The 19,652-nt window shown below is 42.2% G+C and overlaps 1 protein-coding gene and 1 long non-coding RNA gene across 3 annotated transcripts in view; one reads left to right on the top strand and one right to left on the bottom strand.

Moving 5' to 3' along the window:
• Window positions 1-4,572: 4,572 nt before the first annotated feature.
• On the bottom strand, window positions 4,573-6,047 carry TCEAL1 (transcription elongation factor A like 1). The gene is made up of 2 exons (XM_007119898.4): window positions 5,986-6,047; window positions 4,573-5,613 (listed from the first exon to the last, which is right to left on the bottom strand). Exons 1-2 carry the CDS (start codon window positions 6,016-6,018, stop codon window positions 5,122-5,124), a joined length of 525 nt encoding a protein of 174 aa, XP_007119960.1. The 5' UTR covers window positions 6,019-6,047; the 3' UTR covers window positions 4,573-5,121.
• The window catches only part of LOC102996972 (uncharacterized), a 52,267-nt gene continuing 38,601 nt past the window's right edge, over window positions 5,987-19,652 (top strand). For both annotated transcript variants that reach the window (XR_003677854.2, XR_448593.3), the window contains exon 1: window positions 5,987-6,076. This is a non-coding gene — a long non-coding RNA (uncharacterized lncRNA). The remainder of the gene's footprint in view (window positions 6,077-19,652) is intronic.

The following is a 19,652-nucleotide window of genomic DNA, read 5'->3' as shown; positions in this document are numbered from 1 at the left end:
TGGCGCGCTTACCTCTAGTTTCTAAGTACTCTTCAAAACGTATTATCTTGGTAGAGGTCTAAAGAAAACGTTGATTTTCTACACACAGACTATGATTCAGTGAATTCAGTAGAATCGCACTTCTGTTTGAAAAATATATATTTATAGGAAAGGACAGAAGGATATACAATTGGATTCTTGCTCACTGTGCACCAGTACCACCAGCCAAAATCTGTATTTCCATGCCAATCTCTTTTCCGAATTCTAGACACATATATAACCGCCTACTAGACGGTTCCACATGGAAAAAGATAATAGTGTGGAAGCTCACCCAAATGCACAAACCAACAAGGATACCATACTTAGCAAGTCTAAATCAATTATTCCCTAAGCCCCAGAAAGCTACAATCTAAATTGGAGGCAGTGTGGCACAGTGGGGAGAACACAGAACTTGATTCAGACAAATCTGAGTTAGAACACAGGGTCTACTTCTTATTTATCTGTATAATCTTCCTCATTTGTAAAAATAATTGAGTTTATATTTCTGAATGGGAGAGGGAGGAGTCTCTGGGCATTTTGCAAGGACCCTGGACCCAGTCCCTCTACCCTGCCTCACCAGAGGGGCTCCCACTCGCAGGCGTTGTCTCCCAAGGGCTTGGGCATCCTGCTTAGCAGACAGCTCTCTCCAGGGTCCTGGACCCTCAATGCTTTCTGCTCTGGAGTTGGCCAGGCAAGTAGCTTCTTGGGCATGTGATGGGGATATCAGCCTTCTGTGTGGGCAGGGAAGTGGTGAGGGGGCCAGAGAACCAGGCTTTGGATGCTGCTGACCCTCCAACATCAACGCCTCCAAAACATCTTCACACCAATCCACAGTCTGACTACCCTGACCTCCAAGTCGTGGGCTAGGCCTGCAGTGCATAGGGGTGTTCACACATGAAGTGCCACCCCTTTTCTCCTGAGCTGTGAGACCACATGCCTTTGTAGCTCCCTTCACCTGGGGGCTCCCGTGCCTCTGGGCCTGGGCTGACGCAGACATCAGAAGCGCCGCACCAGGCACACACAGACCTAAAGTCACCGCAGAACCACCCAAACAGGCCAGGGCACATCCGAGGCCCTTCTGGGAATCTGAGCAACGTGAGTGGGAGAGGGATGGGTGAGGCCATGTCTGAGGTCTAACCCCATTTCAGGGGGGCTACTTCACTGGACTCTGACAGAAGGGCCAGCCCCTTCTGCTTCAGCCCCAAGTTACCTGGTCAGGCCCAGCCAGGTCAGACATCTGTTTGCTCAAAGACTGTCCCGACCAATGTTTCCACTTGGGAATCACTGGGCTTTATCTCCTCCCCTATAAAAGGTTCCCCCGCCAAAAAAAAGGTTCCCCAAAAGAGACGGGGAAAAGGAAAGAGAGGCAAAGTGCTCTGACCTGCAATGGGACAGTCGTTGTCCTCCTGGTGTGTATGTTCAGGACAGCCTGGCCATCAACCTAGAAGAAGTCTGGTGCCTACTGCAGACTGGAGAAGAGAAACCAAAGTGGACCCTCAATGCTTTCTGCTCTGGAGTTGGCCAGGCAAGTAGCTTCTTGGGCATGTGATGGGGATATCAGCCTTCTGTGTGGGCAGGGAAGTGGTGAGGGGGCCAGAGAACCAGGCTTTGGATGCTGCTGACCCTCCAACATCAACGCCTCCAAAACATCTTCACACCAATCCACAGTCTGACTACCCTGACCTCCAAGTCGTGGGCTAGGCCTGCAGTGCATAGGGGTGTTCACACATGAAGTGCCACCCCTTTTCTCCTGAGCTGTGAGACCACATGCCTTTGTAGCTCCCTTCACCTGGGGGCTCCCGTGCCTCTGGGCCTGGGCTGACGCAGACATCAGAAGCGCCGCACCAGGCACACACAGACCTAAAGTCACCGCAGAACCACCCAAACAGGCCAGGGCACATCCGAGGCCCTTCTGGGAATCTGAGCAACGTGAGTGGGAGAGGGATGGGTGAGGCCATGTCTGAGGTCTAACCCCATTTCAGGGGGGCTACTTCACTGGACTCTGACAGAAAGGCCAGCCCCTTCTGCTTCAGCCCCAAATTACCTGGTCAGGCCCAGCCAGGTCAGACATCTGTTTGCTCAAAGACTGTCCCGACCAATGTTTCCACTTGGGAATCATTGGGCTTTATCTCCTCCCCTATAAAAGGTTCCCCCCCCCACAAAAAAAAGGTTCCCCAAAAGAGACAGGGAAAAGGAAAGAGAGGCAAAGTTCTCTGACCTGCAATGGGACAGTCGTTGTCCTCCTGGTGTGTATGTCCAGGACAGCCTGGCCTTTAGCCTAGAAGAGTCTGGTGCCTGCTGCAGGCTGGAGCAGAGAAACCAATGTCAGACGACCCTGGAGAGGAATATGGCTTGGGGGAGCCTTTCCACATCCAGCCCCAGCACCACCCCTCAGTGTCAGGGGGCTGGATTCATTCCATCCTATAAAGCTGGCAAGTGAGTTGCTGGACCCTCAACTCACTCCAGCCAGAATCGAGCCCAATCAGCATCCATCAGGCTACCATAACCTTGAAGAATGGTCTGGAGACATGAAGATCCCCCCTAATGGCATCACACAGTGAAAAAATTAAAACAAAAGCAAAATTAAGGGCACAGGACTGGATTACCATTTTGAGATCTGATTACCAAAGGAGAACTTTGAATTTATTTCTGATGTACCTTACTCATATTGTAAGGAAGTAATGCAATGCATTACATAATGTCCACCATAGCAAATACATCTTGCTGTTTTGTCATCTCTCTTAGGTTTTTATTCTGTGTATGGTCTTGCTTTGTTGCAAAAAATATCTAAATTTTATGTAGTAAAGTTGATGAGGTTGTTTTTAATTCCTTATTTAAACATATGGTTGGACAAGCCTTTCACCTCTTTAATTCTGATATAATCATCTGTACTTTCTTCTATTTATGTCATAGTTTATTTTTACTAAAACCAGGAGTATATTGTATATAGATAGCAGTGTCTTTCCACCTTGTGTGCTCATATACAGAAAAGCAGATTTAGTGGGTCTGGGGTAGAGCCCAGGTCTCTGCTTACTTTATAGGAAAAACACTGATACCTGAAATATTTGAATAATTTTAATGTTGAATTTGGGGAAAGAATCCCTCCCCCTAACATGATCCCTTTGGAATTGCAATTCATGCTTTCTAGAGATGTGAACACACTGAAGCTAACATAGTCCATCAGACAGACTGGGTTCAGGACTGGGTCATAATTCAAAAATTATTAGCCACTATCTGTGTTTCTAGAATTAACATGATCAATAAAACAAAATCTTAGAAATCATATCTGATACAGACACATATATATGTATATGCATATATATAGTACTTTAATTACTTACAAATCTTAGATTTTTAAAAAGGAGTTTAACAGAAGTCATAACACCTGATACACACACACACACACACACACACACACACACACACACACATATAGCGCTTTAATGACTTTTGCATGTTTCTTGTTGATGTGGGGTAGGGCAGAAGGGAAATGTCCTAGTTTGAGCTTGTCTTTTTTGTTTTTTTAATATTTGTTTATTTTGGCTGTGCCAGGTGTTAGTTGCTGCACGCGGGATCTTTAGTTGTGGCATGTGTGCGGGATCTAGTTCCCCAACCAGGGTTCGAACCCAGGCCCCCTGCATTGGGAGCAAGGAGTCTTACCCAGCGGACCACCAGGGAAGTCCCTGAGCTTAGGTCTTAATTTCCGCTTTAACTTATTACATATTGAGTAAGTCAGATGAATTGGTAAGGCAAGCCTGCCAAATCCCCTGGGAGAGAACTCACCCTAAGGCAAGTGTTGGGCAATTAAAACCATAGTTATCCTTGGAGATTATTTGAGAGGGGGTTCCAATTCTGAGCACAAAGCATTGTGTCTGGCTCACATATTCATCTCCAAGCCCAGGTCCCAGTAAACTCATGTTTGTGCCCAATGGAGAAAAGGGAGGCTTTTGGGGAAAAAATAAATAGGAAAGACTATTCTGCTAAGAATTCTTTAAGACATAGAGGTCTAAGCAGCACTGGGATGGTATCCACCTGGACAGGTGTAATATTAAAGCTAGAGGAGGGGCATCCTTCATATATCTGTTAAGAGACACAGTTCAGCTTTGGCCCAGCAGGGACTCCAGAGCAATCAGTAAAGCTTTGCCCCTGGAGGACTGTGGCACCTCAGCTGTGATGGGGGCCATGAAAGGAGCAGGACCCAGGAGAAGGGGCAGCTGTACCCAGCAGACATGGCAGTATCTAAGGGAAGAGAATAGCAGGACAGGAATAGAATGTGGCACTCACCTGGAATCGCACAGGATTTGTGAGTGCAAACGAGACCTCCTTTGGGTACTATCCCCAGTATCTGAAGGGAATCTATAGGGGATGGGGTCCAGCATGTGCAAGTAGGGGGAAAAAATACAGCTCACATGACCTTTACCTCATTTGGTTCCGCAGCAGCCCTGTAAATTGTCCTATTCCTATTTAAATGGGAAAAGAATGACCCTTAAACAAATATGAGTACAGTACCTGGTTTACATTTCTGCCTAAGAGATTCAGAAAAAAAACATGGGATTTAAGTTCTGTCAAGTATTTATTAAGTGCCACATTATCTTTATAAGCTGATTGACATTATTTTTAAATTGCTTTACAATTTTTCCATTATATTGGGGGTTTTTTTTTGCAACACATGTAAAATGTGTTCATCTTGAGAAAATGAGAAATTCAGATGCAGCAAAAATGAAAAACAAACAAATCACCTGTTATCTTACCACAGATAGCCACTGTTAAGCCTTTGAAGTATATACTTTCAGTTTTTTCTTTGCATATTAATATATAAATATACATTTTTTACAAAAATGGGATACTACATATACTTTTTGAAAATTGCTTTTTTCACTTCACAATATATAATGTACATCTTTCCATGCAAATGGAGAAGACTCATGATTGAAAGAGGGGGACTTGCAGATGGGGGGCAATTTTATGCCAGTTACAAGCGAAACACCTCAAAGCCACGCAAAGTTAAGATTAGGAAGACGGGGTAAGGTATATGAGAAAAAGCAAACAAAGGTCAGGTGCTAATACTCATACCAGGCAAAACAGAATTAAAGGCCGAACACATTAAATAGGATAAGGACGGTTCCGCCTTGCCTTCCAATGCATGATCATCAATTTGTTTCGTACTCGCTTCATCTCTTCCATCTCCTCTGCTACCTTTATCATCTCCTCATTGCTTAAATTTCTGCCGTGTATGTCCCCTCTAAATTGCGGGCGGGAGCGAGCCAGCCTTTCTTTAAAGCTTCCCTCTTCTAGCTTATGTTTGCCCACTCCGCAAGGAGGCTGCTCCATGGGAGGGCGCTCCTCAAAAAGGTCCTTCCTAGACAGGCGTTCCTGAGGAGGGCGCTCTTCGGACACGAGCATCTCAGGAAGGAGCTCAGGAAGGAGTTCCTCAGGAAAGAACTCCTCCTCCGAGGATTGCTCCTCCGAAGACGGCTCCTCCGGAGACGACTTTTCGGGAGAGTGTTCCACAGGAGGCCGCTCCTCATCCGCCTTGGGCGAGCTTTGTGGCTGCTCCTCAGGCTCTTGGCAGGCTTTTTCCATGTTCAGGATGGTCTTTTTTAAGCACGGTTATTCACAGGAGACAGGAAAGGCAAAGGCGAGTCAGAATACTCGCTGTCTGGACCAAAACCCCGCCCATGGGTTCCAATACCTGCCTCTAACCGTGTCTGGGCCCGGGTATTCCAACCTACGCTGGCCGAGGGGCTCTTCGGCCCCCGGGACCCCGCCGCGTCTGGCCGTTCCCCCGCCCCCCCGCACCTTGTCACCCCCTCCTTCCGAAAGCCCACCATTTTCCCGGCAGGCCTTGCCACAGAGGCCTCTCCCGCTGGGGCCGCGGCGCGGCGGGCTGGCAGTGCCGCGGACCCGGCTCCCTCCAGCGCCCTCCCTCTCACCCCATCCCGGCCCGCTGCCCAACCCTTCCCCGACCTGGACCTCTCCCGGCGGCTGGCTCCTAGGCATCCTCTCCTCCAGGTGCCCCGCTGTGACCTGCGGAGCTGCAGACAGACGCCAAGACAGGGTAGGGGGCGGGGAGAGGGGATGAGGGAAGAACTGACTCACACGTCCCTTTTACAGGCACCAGCTGCCTCCCCCCGTGTTCCCCTCCCCCCCGCCCCATCTCAAAGCTTCGTTCTCCCCCTGACCCCCGCCAACCCCGCAATGCTCGCCATTTGTTTCCAGGCGGGAAGTGTAAGCGAAGGACTACTTAGAAGCTGTTTCTAAGTGTCCGTGTTTCCTTCCCGTGGGGGGGACCACTCACCTCCCCTCCCCACCCCCTAGACCACCATTTTCTGCGCCGAAATATGGGCGCGGGGGCGGGGCGGGGCTGGGCACAGGGGAAGGCCTGAACTCTGTGCCATCCCAATCCCAGGGGTTACTGGGCAGCACCGACACTTACACCGATTTAAGAGGGCGGAGGGGACTTACTTCCTTCTGTTTTTCCCCTCGACCAAAGGGCAATAGGAAGATGGTGTCTGGACAGGGAAAAAGGACCAGGACGAGAAGGACTTGGGCAGACACAGGCTCTGGTCACGTGATGGCCGCGCGTCACCGCCAAGCTCAGATCCCCAGTTACTTTGACCGGCGGCGGTGCTGCCGCAACCAGCCGATATTTCCTGACCCCCTAACACACCAGACATCGTCGTCACTCACCTCTCTGTTTATATTTGCCTTTTCCTGGTTACTAGAGGCGGTCAGCGTCCAGTCTTGAGGGTTATTGCCTCTTCCTCTCTGCCTCTTCCCCTGATAACACCTCTCTCCCTCATTCTCCTGTCATCAGCTACCAAGACCCATTATTTCCCCTACAGTTCAGATCCTGTACTGAAATTTGACTGTTCCTCCTTAATGAGTCACTATCATATGCCACCTCTTCCAGGTTTAATCCACATCCATAACTCCATCATGTCCGTTTAGGCTCTATCAACATGGTTTTCATCTCTTGTCACTTTCATGGGAGATAAACTTTCACTTTTCCATGACTTAAGGATTTTCTTTTGAGTCTCCAGACCTAAATCACAAATAGAAGCTCCAGTCTAAACTGGTAATCATTCAGTTCTAGAGCTCTAGAAAGAGTAAAGTTTGTGAAGTATCAATACATAAATTTAAAAAGACTGAGTACTTTGATTTTCATAAATCAAAATACACATATGTGCATCTATGTACACATAGTTTGAAAACTTATTTATTATCTGAAATGGAAGCACTTTTGGTGGAGAGCATGGCATTATTATATATATGTAGGTATGTATTTATATTACATATGTACCATATATATACTATTGAGTAATTATTATTTATAATAGAAGAAATAGATTTTGCTAGGGGTCTAAATCTTTAACCAGCAACCTACTGGTGTTGCTGGTTGAGGAAATTTATATCAATTCATTAAATCTGCAAATATTTGGGTCCTGGGACTGCTATACCCAAAAAGATAGATTCAGCACAGAGGACATTCATATTAAACTATGTAATAATTCTTTGGAGCACACACAATGTAGCAGGATTAAAATCATGCTAACACAGTTGTTATTACAAGCATGTACTTTTGGATCTAATGGTGTTTTATGATCTTCAGCTTCATACCTGCATCTCACAGCAGCCTGGATGCTACTTTATCATGCAGATGGCCTTTCTTCCAGAGAGCAGACTATACCTCTCCTTATAATTTACACTTTCAGGGTAGGTGACCATCAGATCTGTGAGGATCCTGGGCTGTTTAGTAAGTTTCCAAACAGAAATTCATACGTGGAATTTCCCATTTTACGAGCTTTTTGTCACTTTTCTCCAACATCTAGTTTACTTGGTGTTGAGATAGCAGCAAGACAGATAGATATTAGTTCACCTTTATATATTTTCCATAACTGTTTTACCTTTCAAGTTTTCAATGATATGTGTCTTTTAAACCAAGTTTCACTGTACCTTCTTTATTCTTTTCACCAAGGGTTGGCTTCATCATTTGTATGGTTTCTTTCCAAGAGGAGCCCCATTTATTCATTCTTCATTTTTATCCTTTTTTTTCCTCACATCCTGTGATGGAGAACTCACTACCTTAAGAGATACTCCAGTGAAATTTCCGACAGTTCTAATCATTCAGTGTTGTTTTTTGTTCCCCCTTTGAGCTGAAATCTGCCTCCCTGTAGTTTATGCACATTGGTCCTGGTTCTGCCCTCTGGAGTGTTACAAAACAAGTGTAAAATAACAAAAGTGCCTTTTACCCTTGACAGCCTGACACTGCCAAAGTTAATGTTCTGGTTCTTTCCCCTGCCCATCTGTGAGATACACTGGGCAATATACTTGACCTTTCTGTGACTCTCTACTTCCCATCTGCAAAATTGGAGACAAAATAGTACCTACCTCATAGGATTGGTAAGAAGAATAAATGAGTCAGTATGTGTAAAGGACCTGGAGTAGTGCTAGTAATAATAATAATAGTATGACAGTACTAATAATACTACTAATTATCATTCTTTTATTATTAACGTTAATTTAGCCCGTGTGCCAGGCATTGAACTAATCACTATCTCATATACTATCTCATTTAATCCTTCAACAGTTATGTTCTCACCAAGACTGTTTTTTTTAGGTTTAACCTCCCCAGTTCTTTCAGCTCCTTCTGACGTGATATATTTGTTCAAAGTCACCCACCATCCTACATGCTCCTGAATTTGTAAATGTCTGAAAATACTGTATATTCTTCCTGGTGTAGCATGGAGTGATCTTACCACACCCTTCATTCTAGAATAGCCACAATACATCTACAGATGCATCCTAAGATCGTAGTAGATTTTGTGGATGCCATATAACACAGTTGAATCCACTTTAAGTTTCAGTCAACTGAGATCCCCAAATCCCTGTTAATGCACTTCTGTAAATCAGTTTACTTTTAACCCAAATGCAGAAGCTTGTATTTTTCTGGGTTAAATGTTCTCTGTTAGATTCACTCCCTCATTCTTTGTATTCAGATTCTGTCATTCAGTACATTAGCTACAAAATATTAATTTACAGCACACCATTAGTACTAAATGGGATGATAAATTCAGCAAGCTCAGGAAAGATCTAGAGGGAGATCTTCAGCAAAGATCTCTGACTCCAAATGAAAAAATTCCTTTTCCCTTTGGGTGTGGCAGCCAGGAGTATGCTCTGCCAGGCTTCCTTTCCTTTCTCAAGGTGGAATTACCTTCTGCTGCTGCTGATAGAAGACATAGTTGCCTCTGAAAGCTCCCAAACCAGTATAAATTAACCCTTGATGAGCATTTGGTAAACATGGGGGGTAGACAAGGGAGGTATGAGGAACTAGAACCGGAAAGAAGAAATGAAGACAATATCTTCATATTGGCTTTAAGTCTGCCTGACAATAGCTGATTTGAGATTCCCTTGAGAGAAAGGGCTCTCAAGAGAGCATAAGGTGAAGGGGGTTCTGCCACGGTGACAACCATTTGGTACAAAGGGACTGTGGTCTGCTACTTGGCTGCATGTGGGGGGAGGGAGGGTGGTGACGATGAAATAATCCTTCCCATGGATTTGATTTGATACTGCTGATTTAGGGTTCTTTGAGGGTTTAAGTCTAAGGAACTCCATTTTAAAAGTGAGATACCTAAAGCTCTGAGAGGTTACAAATTGTTTGCACGGAAACAGATGATAGTAAATAGCAGACATGGGATCTAAACCCTGGCAATGTGGCATGAGAGACTGAAACTCTAACCATTTTGTAAAACTGCTGCAGGGCAGTGGGCTCTAGCCATGCTTACAAGCAGCCAGGGTGGGCAGCACAGGCCTTTTCAGGGAACAGGAGCAGAAGGTCCCAGAAGGCAGGCAGGGCAGCCATGCAGGCAAAGGGGGAAGGCAGTCAGCCCTGGCAGCTGCTGCCATGACAACAGTCTTCAGGGGTGTGCCTTTCTCTGGGGGATCTGAGGAAGCCCAGGGTGGGTTTCTGGTTCAGGGATCCCGTCTCCCTGGTGAGGCTGTACTTCTGTGGCAGATACAGAGTCCCCCTGCCCTCTGAGAGCCTCTCCAGCACAGACCCCACGGAGGTCTGGTTTCCCTTTGCAGGGCCCGTCTGTCTGGACTTGGAGTTGCAGAGTTCTGCCCTCTCCAGCCCAGAGGTTCCCCCTGCTGCTACTGCCTCTGCATTCTTTCCTAATGACACCCATGGCGGTACTTTGGTCTTAAGACTTGCTGCCTGGGACTGCAGCAGGCTCTGTCCAGCCTGGGGCTCTCAGGCTCACCTCCCCGACCCCTGCCCTGGGGGAAATAGCCAAGTGGGAAATGCAATGACAAGAGCCCCTCTTTTCTGCTTCTGGCCTCATCCTAACTGAGCCTACAGACAGACAGACAGACAGACAGACAGACACACACACACACACACACACACACACACACACACACACACACACACACACACACACACCCTGCATTTGCCGCAAGGGACTCTGAATAAAGGTGGGGTGGCAACTCAGGCTGCTGGGAAACACTCAGGGACAGGGAAGGCTGGTCCAGACCTGGGCTGAAGGGAGGCAGTACCTGGCTCTGGGCTGGGCAGGACTCAGGCTGTCACTGGCTGGAGGGCTCTGGAGGCTGGGAGCCTTCTACCCCTCTCCATGCCTCTCTTTGTGTCCTCCTCCTTCTCCCTAAAAGGTAGGGTCAGGGGCTGTGGTGAACGAGGTCCCTTGCAGCTCTAGGATGCTCTGACTCCACACTGCCCACCGCGGTGAGGTGAGAAGGGGCTTCTCTTAGGAACACCATTTGGTCTGAATGGGGGCCTCTCCAGACTGGCTGCTGCTGCCTTTCCCAGAATCCAGATGAGCTCAGAGCACAGAACTCTTCCTGCCTGGGCCCAAGCATACTCACAGCCTTACTCACTCTTGGCCTCAGGGACTCTCAAAAGGGTCCAAAACAACTCTAGTCTGAAGTCTGGGTGACAGAGGTAGGGACAGAGGCAGGGTAGGCTACATAATTTGCAGGGCCCAGTGTAAAATGACAATGCAAAGCCCTTTGTTCAAAAAGCAAGGAAAAAAGTGCTATTAAAGGTACTAACATATAAAGCTTTTCTTTTTTCTGTGTTCTCTCTTTTGACTTTTTTTTTTAGTAGACTTCATTTTTTAGAATAGTTTTTGATTTACAAAGAAACTGAGAAGATACTATAGAGGATTCCCATATACTCCGTACCCAGGAGCATCTTATTAGCATGGTACATTTGTTGTAGTTAAGGAACCAGTATTGACACATTGCCATTAACTAAAGTCTACTTTATTCAAATTTCCTTTTTTTTAGGTAATGCCCTTTTTCTACTCCTGGATCCTATCCAGAATACCACATATTTTTAGTTGTCATTTCTCCTTAGGCTCCTCTTGGCTGTGACAGTTTCTCAGACTTTTACTGATTTTGATGATCTTTATAATTATGAGTACTAGGCAGGTATTTGTAGAAAGAATGCCTGTCCACTGAGATTTGTCTGGTGTTTTTCTCTTTGTTAAACTGGGGTTATGGGTGTGGGGGAGGAAGATCACAGGATAAAGTGCCATTTCATCACATCATATCACGGCTGCATGCTATCAATGTGATTTATGACCACTGATGTTGACCTTGACATGGTGCTTTCTATTATTTAATGTTGTTCTAAGTAAAGGACAGTTGAAAATTTTAACTATTAGCATAAATGATATAGTCCGTCTTTATATTGCACAATGTCAGTTTTAAATGCAAATATAAGAGCATTTGACTTATATGCAGAATCACCAAAATTGCATAATTCATATTTTGTATATGTATTCACTTCTTACCAGAACAGTGGAATGCTGCACAAAACTGACTCAACTGTTTTTATTTTACTTCTTGGTACGTGCACACGTGCACATTCTGCACACATAGAATGGAACTGGAACTGTGGGTTGTTCTATCTTTTCTTCTTTGTCATCATTTTCAACAGTAAGTGGTTGGCAAATACAAGGAAGTAATACATGTCAATAAGGATATGATTGGGTTTCTTGGTCATGTGTGGTTCTTGGAATGTGACTATGTGTTGGAAGTGAGGTTTTTTTTTAATATTTATTTTTGGCTGCGTCGGGTCTCAGTTGTGGCACGCGGGATCTTCGTTGCAGCGCACGGGCTTCTCTCTAGTTGTGGCATGTGGGCTCAGTAGTTGTGGCATGCGGGCTCAGTAGTTGTGGCGTGCAGGCTCCAGAGCATGTGGGCTCTGTAATTGAGGCACATGGGTTCTCCACTTGTGGCCTGCGTGCTCAGTAGTTGTGGTGCACAGGCTTAGCTGCCCTGTGGCATGTGGGATCTTAGTTCCCCAACCAGGGATCGAATTCGCGTCCCCTTCATTGGAAGGCAGATTCTCAACCACTGGACCACCAGGGAAGTCCCTGGAAGTAAGTTCTGAGTGGAACCAAAAAGGTGGCCTCTCCTTGCTATCAGCACTCATAGTAAGGAGATTGCCATTTTCTTGCTTTGAGTCTTGCTAAGCACCCATTCATCAAGGGTCCACTTGAATTTGGTGCTCATGGGGTATGGGGAATGCAACAAGCAAACTGGACAGCAAGAATGGCAGACACACATACTGTGTATCTTCACTCCCATCCTTTTGCTGATACTATGCTGTCTTGGTTACTGCAGCTTTATAGGAAGGCTCAAAGTCGGTTATTGTCAGTCCTCTGATATTCTTTTTCAAGATTGTTTTGACTGCTACAGATTCTGTGCATTTCCTTACAGATTTTAGGATCAGCCTGTAGATTTTCACACACAAATAAAAGCCAGCTGGGATCTTAATTGGAATTATAGTGAGTATTCAGATCTGGGGAGAATTGCCACTTTGACAATATTGAGTCCTCTGATACATGAACATGGTATACTTTGTCATTTTTCAGGTCTTCCATGATTACTCACACCAATATACTGTAGTTTTCAGTGTATAAGTCTTCAGGTATTTCCTAAAATTTATCCCTATTTACTTCACTCATTTTGATGCCATTGCAAATGGCATTTAAATTTTTCATTTTCTAATTGTTTATTTCCAGTACATAAGATATATACTTGACTTTTTTGTTTTTTTTTTGTTGTTGTTTTTTAACATCTTTATTGGAGTATAATTGCTTTACATTGTTGTGTTAGTTTCTGCTTTATAACAAAGTGAATCAGCTATACATAGATAGCTGATTACATATATACCCATATCTCTTCCCTCTTGCATCTCCCTCCCTCCCACCCTCCCTATCCCACCCCTCTAGGTGGTCACAAAGCCCTGAGCTGATCTCCCTGTGCTATGCAGCTGCTTCCCACTAGCTATCTATTTTACATTTGGTAGTATATATATGTCCATGCCACTCTCTCACTTTGTCACAGCTTACCCTTCTCCCTCCCCGTGTCCTCAAGTCCATTCTCTACGTTTGCATCTTTATTCCTGTCCTGCCCCTAGGTTCTTCAGAACCTTTTTTTTTTTTTAGATTCCATATATATGTGTTAGCATACGGTATTTGTTTCTCTCTTTCTGACTTACTTCACTCTGTATGACAGTCTCTAGGTCCATCCACCTCACTACAAATACCTCAATTTTGTTTCTTTTTATGGCTGAGTAATATTCCATTGTACATATGTACCACATCTTCTTTATCCATTCATCTGTCGATGGACACTTAGGTTGCTTCCATGTCCTGGCTATTGTAAATAGAGCAGCAATGAACGTTGTGGTACATGACTTTTTGAATTATGGTTTTCTCAGGATATATGCCCAGTAGTGGGATTGCTGTGTTGTATGGTAGTTCTATTTTTAGTTTTTTAAGGAACCTCCATACTGTTCTCCATAGTGGCTGTATCATATACTTGATTTTAAAAAAATAAATTTCTTTATTTTATTTTTGGCTTCATTGTGTCTTCGCCGCTGCACGCGGGCCTTCTCTAGTTGCAGCGAGCAGGGGCTACTCTTCGTTGCGGTACGCAGGTTTCTCACTGCGGTGGCCTCTCCTGTTGCAGAGCACGGGCCCCAGGCACACGGGCCTCAGTAGTTGTGGCACGTGGGCTCAGCAGTTGTGGCTCGCGGGCTCCAGGGCGCAGGCCCAGCAGCCGTGGCGCACAGGCTCAGCCGCTCCGCAGCACGTGGGATCCCCCTGGACCAGGACCCAAACCCGTGTGCCCTGCACTGGCAGACTCCCAACCACTGCACCACTAGGGAAGCCCCCATATACTTGATTTTTGTATAGTGACCTTTTATCCTGAGACCATGCTAAATTCACTTATTAGTTCTATTAACTTTGTATAGATTCTTAGGGCATTCTATGTACATGCTTGTAATATTCCTGCAAATAAAGAGAGTTTTACTTCTTTTCCCACCTGCACACTTTTTTTTCCCCTTGCCTTACTGCACTAGTTAAGATTTCCAGTACATTGTTGGATAACAGTGGTGAGAACAGACATCCTTGAATTGTTCCTTTCATAGGAGGAAAGTGTTCAGTCTTCCACTATTAAGTATGACGTCAGCTGTAGTTTTTTCATAGATGCCTTATTTCAGGCTGAGGAACTTCCTTTCTATTCATAATTTCCTAAGAAATTTTATCATAAGTGGGTATTGTCTTTTATCAAACGCCTTTTATGTATCTATTAAAATGGTTATAATTTTTCTCCTTTATCATGTTAGTATGATGAATTACATTGACTTTTTTTAACATCTTTATTGGAGTATAATTTGCTTTACAATGGTGTGTTAGTTTCTGCTTTATAACAAAGTGAATCAGTTATACATATACATATGTTCCCATATCTCTTCCCTCTTGTGTCTCCCTCCCTCCCACCCTTCTTATCCCACCCCTCTAGGTGGTCACAAAGCACCGAGCTGATCTCCCTGTGCTATGCGGCTGCTTCCCACTAGCTATCTATTACATTGACTTTTGAGTGCTCAACCAACTTTTCATTCCTAGGATAAACCTCACTTGGTCATGATATATTTATTATACTTCTTATATATAGATGGATTTTATTTCCCAAAATTTTTAAGAGAATTTTTGCTTTTATGTTCATGAGGTATATTGGTCTTAGATTTCTTGTAATGTTTTTGTTTAGTATCAGAGTAATTCTGGCCTCATTATATAAGAGGAGACCTGTTCCTCTACTTTCTGAAAGAGTCTATTTAAAATTGGTATTATTTCATCCTTGAATGTTTGATAGAATTCACTAGTGAAGACATCTGGGCCTGGAGTTTTCCTGGAAGGTTTTTAATAACAAATTAATTTTCTTTTATAGATAACAGACAGTGTCATGCTGGAGCTGGCTTGTACCAGCTAATGAGAGCTGATTGTTTTCATCTCTTAAGAAATCTTCATTCAGTGATGTTGCTTTGATAGCTTGAAATTGGCCATGGTTTACACCGTGGAAGTTAGGTATGCTTATGAATTAGGGGCCTTATTTTCTTCTAGAGACATGATGGTTAAAAACCATTCTTCTGTTCAGGTTTTCAATTTATTTTCTGAGTGAGTTTGGCAATTTGTATCTTTCAGGGAATTTGACAATTTTATCTGTGTTATTGAGTTTATTGATATAACATTACTCATAATATTCCCATTACTATCCTTTAAATGTTTGGAGTATTTATAATGATGGCTTCTTTCATTCTCTTTTTAAACAGTTTTATTGAGATATTGTTCACATATCATACAGTTTACCCATTGAAAGTGTACATTTCAGTGTTTCTTAGTATATTCTCAAATATGTGCAACCATCACCACAGTCAATATTAGAACATTTTCATCATTCTCAGAACAAAAGCCCATACCCTTTAGCTATCACCCAGCATCCCCCGTCATTCTCCCCAACCCAAGGAAACCACTCTTCTACTTCCTGTTTCTATGGATTTGCCTATTCTAAACTTTTCATATAAATAGAATCATGTAATATGTGTCTTTTGTGATTGACTTCTTTCACTCAGCAAAATGTTTTCAAGGTCCATAAATGTTGTAGCATGTATCAGTACTTTATTTTTTATAGCCAAATAATATTCCATCATCTAGATATACCATATTTTAAAATCCATTCATCAGTTAATGGACATTTGGATTGTTTTCACCTTTTAGCTATTATGAATAATGCTGCTATAAACATTCATATTCAAGTTTTTGTGTGGACATATGTTTTTGTTTCTCTTGGGTATATAACTAGGCGTGGAATTACTATGTCCTATGGTAGCTCTATGTCAAATATTTAGAGTGATCTTGTCAGTTTCTACAGAGATGTTCACAGGGATTCTGATAGGGATTGCATTGAATCTGTAGATCAGTTTGGGATTATTGTCATTTTAACAATATTAAGTCTTCTGATCCATGGACATAAGATGTTTTTCCATTTTTAGATCTTTAATTTCTTTCAACAACATTCTTAATTTTTTAATGTACAATTCTTAAACTTCTTTTGTTAAATTGATCACCAAGTATTTTATTTTGTTGATGCTACTGTAAATGGAATTGCTTTCTTAATTTCATTTTTTGGATTGTTCATTGCACGTATATAGAAATACAATTGATTTTTGTATATTGAAATTTTATCCTGCCACCTTGCTGGACACATGTATTAGTTGTAATAGTTTTTTAGTAGATCCTTCAGGATTTTCCATATAAAATCATGTCATCTGTGAATAAACATAGTTTTACTTCTATCCTTTCCAATCTGGATGCCTTTTCTTTCTTTTTCTTGCCTAACTGCCATGGCTAGAACCTCTAGCACAATGATGAATAGAAATGGAAAGAGCAAACATCCTTGTATTGTTCCTAATCTTAAGGGGAAAACATCCAGTCTTTCACCATTAAGTATGTTAGCTGTGCATTTTTCCTAGATGTCATTTGCCAGGTTGAGGAAGTTGTCTTCTATTTCTAGTGTGTTGTGTGTTTTTATCATGAAAAGGTGTTCGATTTTTTAAAATGCTTTTTCTGCACCTCTTCAGATTGTCATGTGGTTTTTGTGTTTTATTCTATTGATATGGTGTTTTACATTGATTGAATTTTGGATGTTAAACCAACCTCACACTCCTGGAATAAATCCCACTTGCTCATGGTGTATAATTCTTTTTATATGTTGCTGGATTCAGTTTTGTTTTGTTTCGTTTTGTTTTTTGTGGTATGCAGGCCTCTCACTGTTGTGGCCTCTCCCGTTGTGGAGCACAGGCTCCGGACGCGCAGGCTCAGCGGCCATGGCTCACGGGCCCAGCCGCTCCATGGCATGTGGGATCTTCCCGGACCGGGGCATGAACCCATGTCCCCTGTATCGGCAGGCGGACTCCCAACCACTGTGCCACCAGGGAAGCCCTGGATACAGTTTTTAGTATTTTTGTGATGTGTTTTTGCATCCATATTTATACAAGATATTAATCTGTAGTTTTCTTTTCATATGATGTCTTTGTATGGTTTTGGTAACAGGACAATACTGGCCTTATAGGATGAGTGAGGAAGTATTCTCTACTCTTGTATTTTTTAGAAAAATTTGTGAAGAAGTAGTATTAATTCTTCTTTATATGTTTGGCAGAATTCACCAGTGAAGCCATCTGGGCCTGGACTTTTCCTTCTTGGTAGCTTTTTGTTTACTAATTAATTATCTTATTATAGGTATGTTCATATTTGCCATTTTGTCTGGAGTCAGTTTTGGTAGTTTGTGTCTTTCTAGGAATTTGTTCATTTCATCTAAGTTATCTAATGTATTGGCATACGATTATTCTTAGTATTCCTTTATAATCCTTTTATTTCTGTAAAGTCAGTAGTAATGTCCTCTGTTTCATTTCTGGCTCTAGTAGCTTAAGTTTTCTTTCTTTTCAGTCTATCAGTTTGTCAATTTTGTTGATATTTACAGAGAATCAGCTTTTAGCTTTATTGATTTTCTCTGTTGTTTTTCTATTCTCCATTTCATTAGTTTCTGTCTAGTCTTTATTACTTCCTTCTTTTTGTTTGCTTTAGGTTTAGTTTGCTCTGTTTTCTGAGGTCTTATGTTAAAAGGTTAGGTTATTGATTTGAGATCTTTCTTCTTTTCTAATATAGGCATTTATGCAATACATGTCCTTCTAAGCCTTGCTTTAGCTGCATCTCATAAGTTTTGGTATGTTGTGTCTTCATTTTCGTTCATCTCAGTATAATTTAATTTCCCTTTTGATTTCTTCTTTGATCTATTGGTTATTTAGGAGCATGTTGTTTAATTTCCATGTATTTGTGATTTTCCCAAATTTCGTTCTGTTTTTGTTTTCTACTTTCATTCCATATTATCGGAAAACATACTTAATATTATTTCTAATCTTTCAAATTTATCATGGTTTGTTTTATTACCTAGCATATGGTCTATCCTGGAGAATGTTCCATGTGTACTTGAGAATAATCCTGTTATTATTGGGTGGAGTATTCTATAGATGTCTATTAGGTCTAGTTGGTTTATAGTGTTGTTCAAGTCTTCTATTCTCTTGTTGATCTTCTGCTTAGTTGTTCTATCCATTATTAAATATTGAAAATCTTCAACTATTGTTGTTGAATTGTCTACTTTTTCCTTTATTTTTGTCAGTTTTTCTTCATGTATTTTGATGCTTTCTTATTAGGTACATATATGTTTATAACTGTTATATCTTCCTGATAGATTGACCCTTTTATCATTATAAAGTGTCTATCTTTGTCTTTACTAACATTTTTGTTTTAAAATCTATTTTGTCTGATATTACTATAGCCACTTCAACTTTCTTGTGGTTGCTGTTTGTATATCTTCTTTATGCTCTTACTTTAAATCTATTTGTATCTTTGAATTTGAAGTGTGTCTCTTGTAGAGAGCATATTACTAGACTTTACAACTCTGCCTTTTATTGGATAGTTTAATCTATTCACACTTTCTGGTAATACTGATATAGTTGGATTTACTTCTGCCATTTTACTTTTTGTTTTCTATGTCTCATATCTTTTTTGTTCCTCTATTCCTCTTTTGCATTAAGTGAATATTTTCTAGTGTTGCATTCTAATTTCATTAATTTTTTTGCTATATTTTTAGTTAGTTACCATATACATATTAACTTACCAGAATCAACTTCAGATTTATAACTAACTTAATTCTAATGAGATACAGAAAAATTACTCCTGTGTAACTCTATTCCCTTTCCCCCTTTCTGTGATTTTATTGTTATAGTGGGTTGGCCAAAAAGTTTGTTTGGGTTTTTCCATAAGATGTTACGGAAACACCCAAACAAAACTTTTGGCTAACCCTATATATATATATATATATATATATATATATATATATATATATATATATATATATATATGACACCCATACATCTTCAAACCCAACAATACACTGTTATAATTATTACTTTATGTAACTTTGGAGAGAAGAAAGGAAAGCTAGTATATGTTCATAGCTTTTGTTATATTAACCTTCTAATGTATCATTTTGTTCCCAGTGAATTTAAGGTTCTTTCTTCATCATGAAAGAATTCAGAGATGAAGCAGAGAGGTTAAGAAAGTAAAGTGAGAGTTTATTTAAGCAAGGATACGCTCTCAGAGGGAGAGTGGGCAGACAGATGAGGAGCTGCTGCCCTGGATTTCTTTGGTAAGCCAGTTTTGAGGGGCATACAAATGAAGGGGTGGAATATTCACTGG

Source organism: Physeter macrocephalus, chromosome 21 (assembly GCF_002837175.3).
Source record: "Physeter macrocephalus isolate SW-GA chromosome 21, ASM283717v5, whole genome shotgun sequence".
Lineage (NCBI taxonomy): Eukaryota > Metazoa > Chordata > Mammalia > Artiodactyla > Physeteridae > Physeter > Physeter macrocephalus.
The sequence above is the reverse complement of the archived record's forward strand: the minus strand, read 5'-3'. Positions and strand labels throughout refer to the sequence as shown.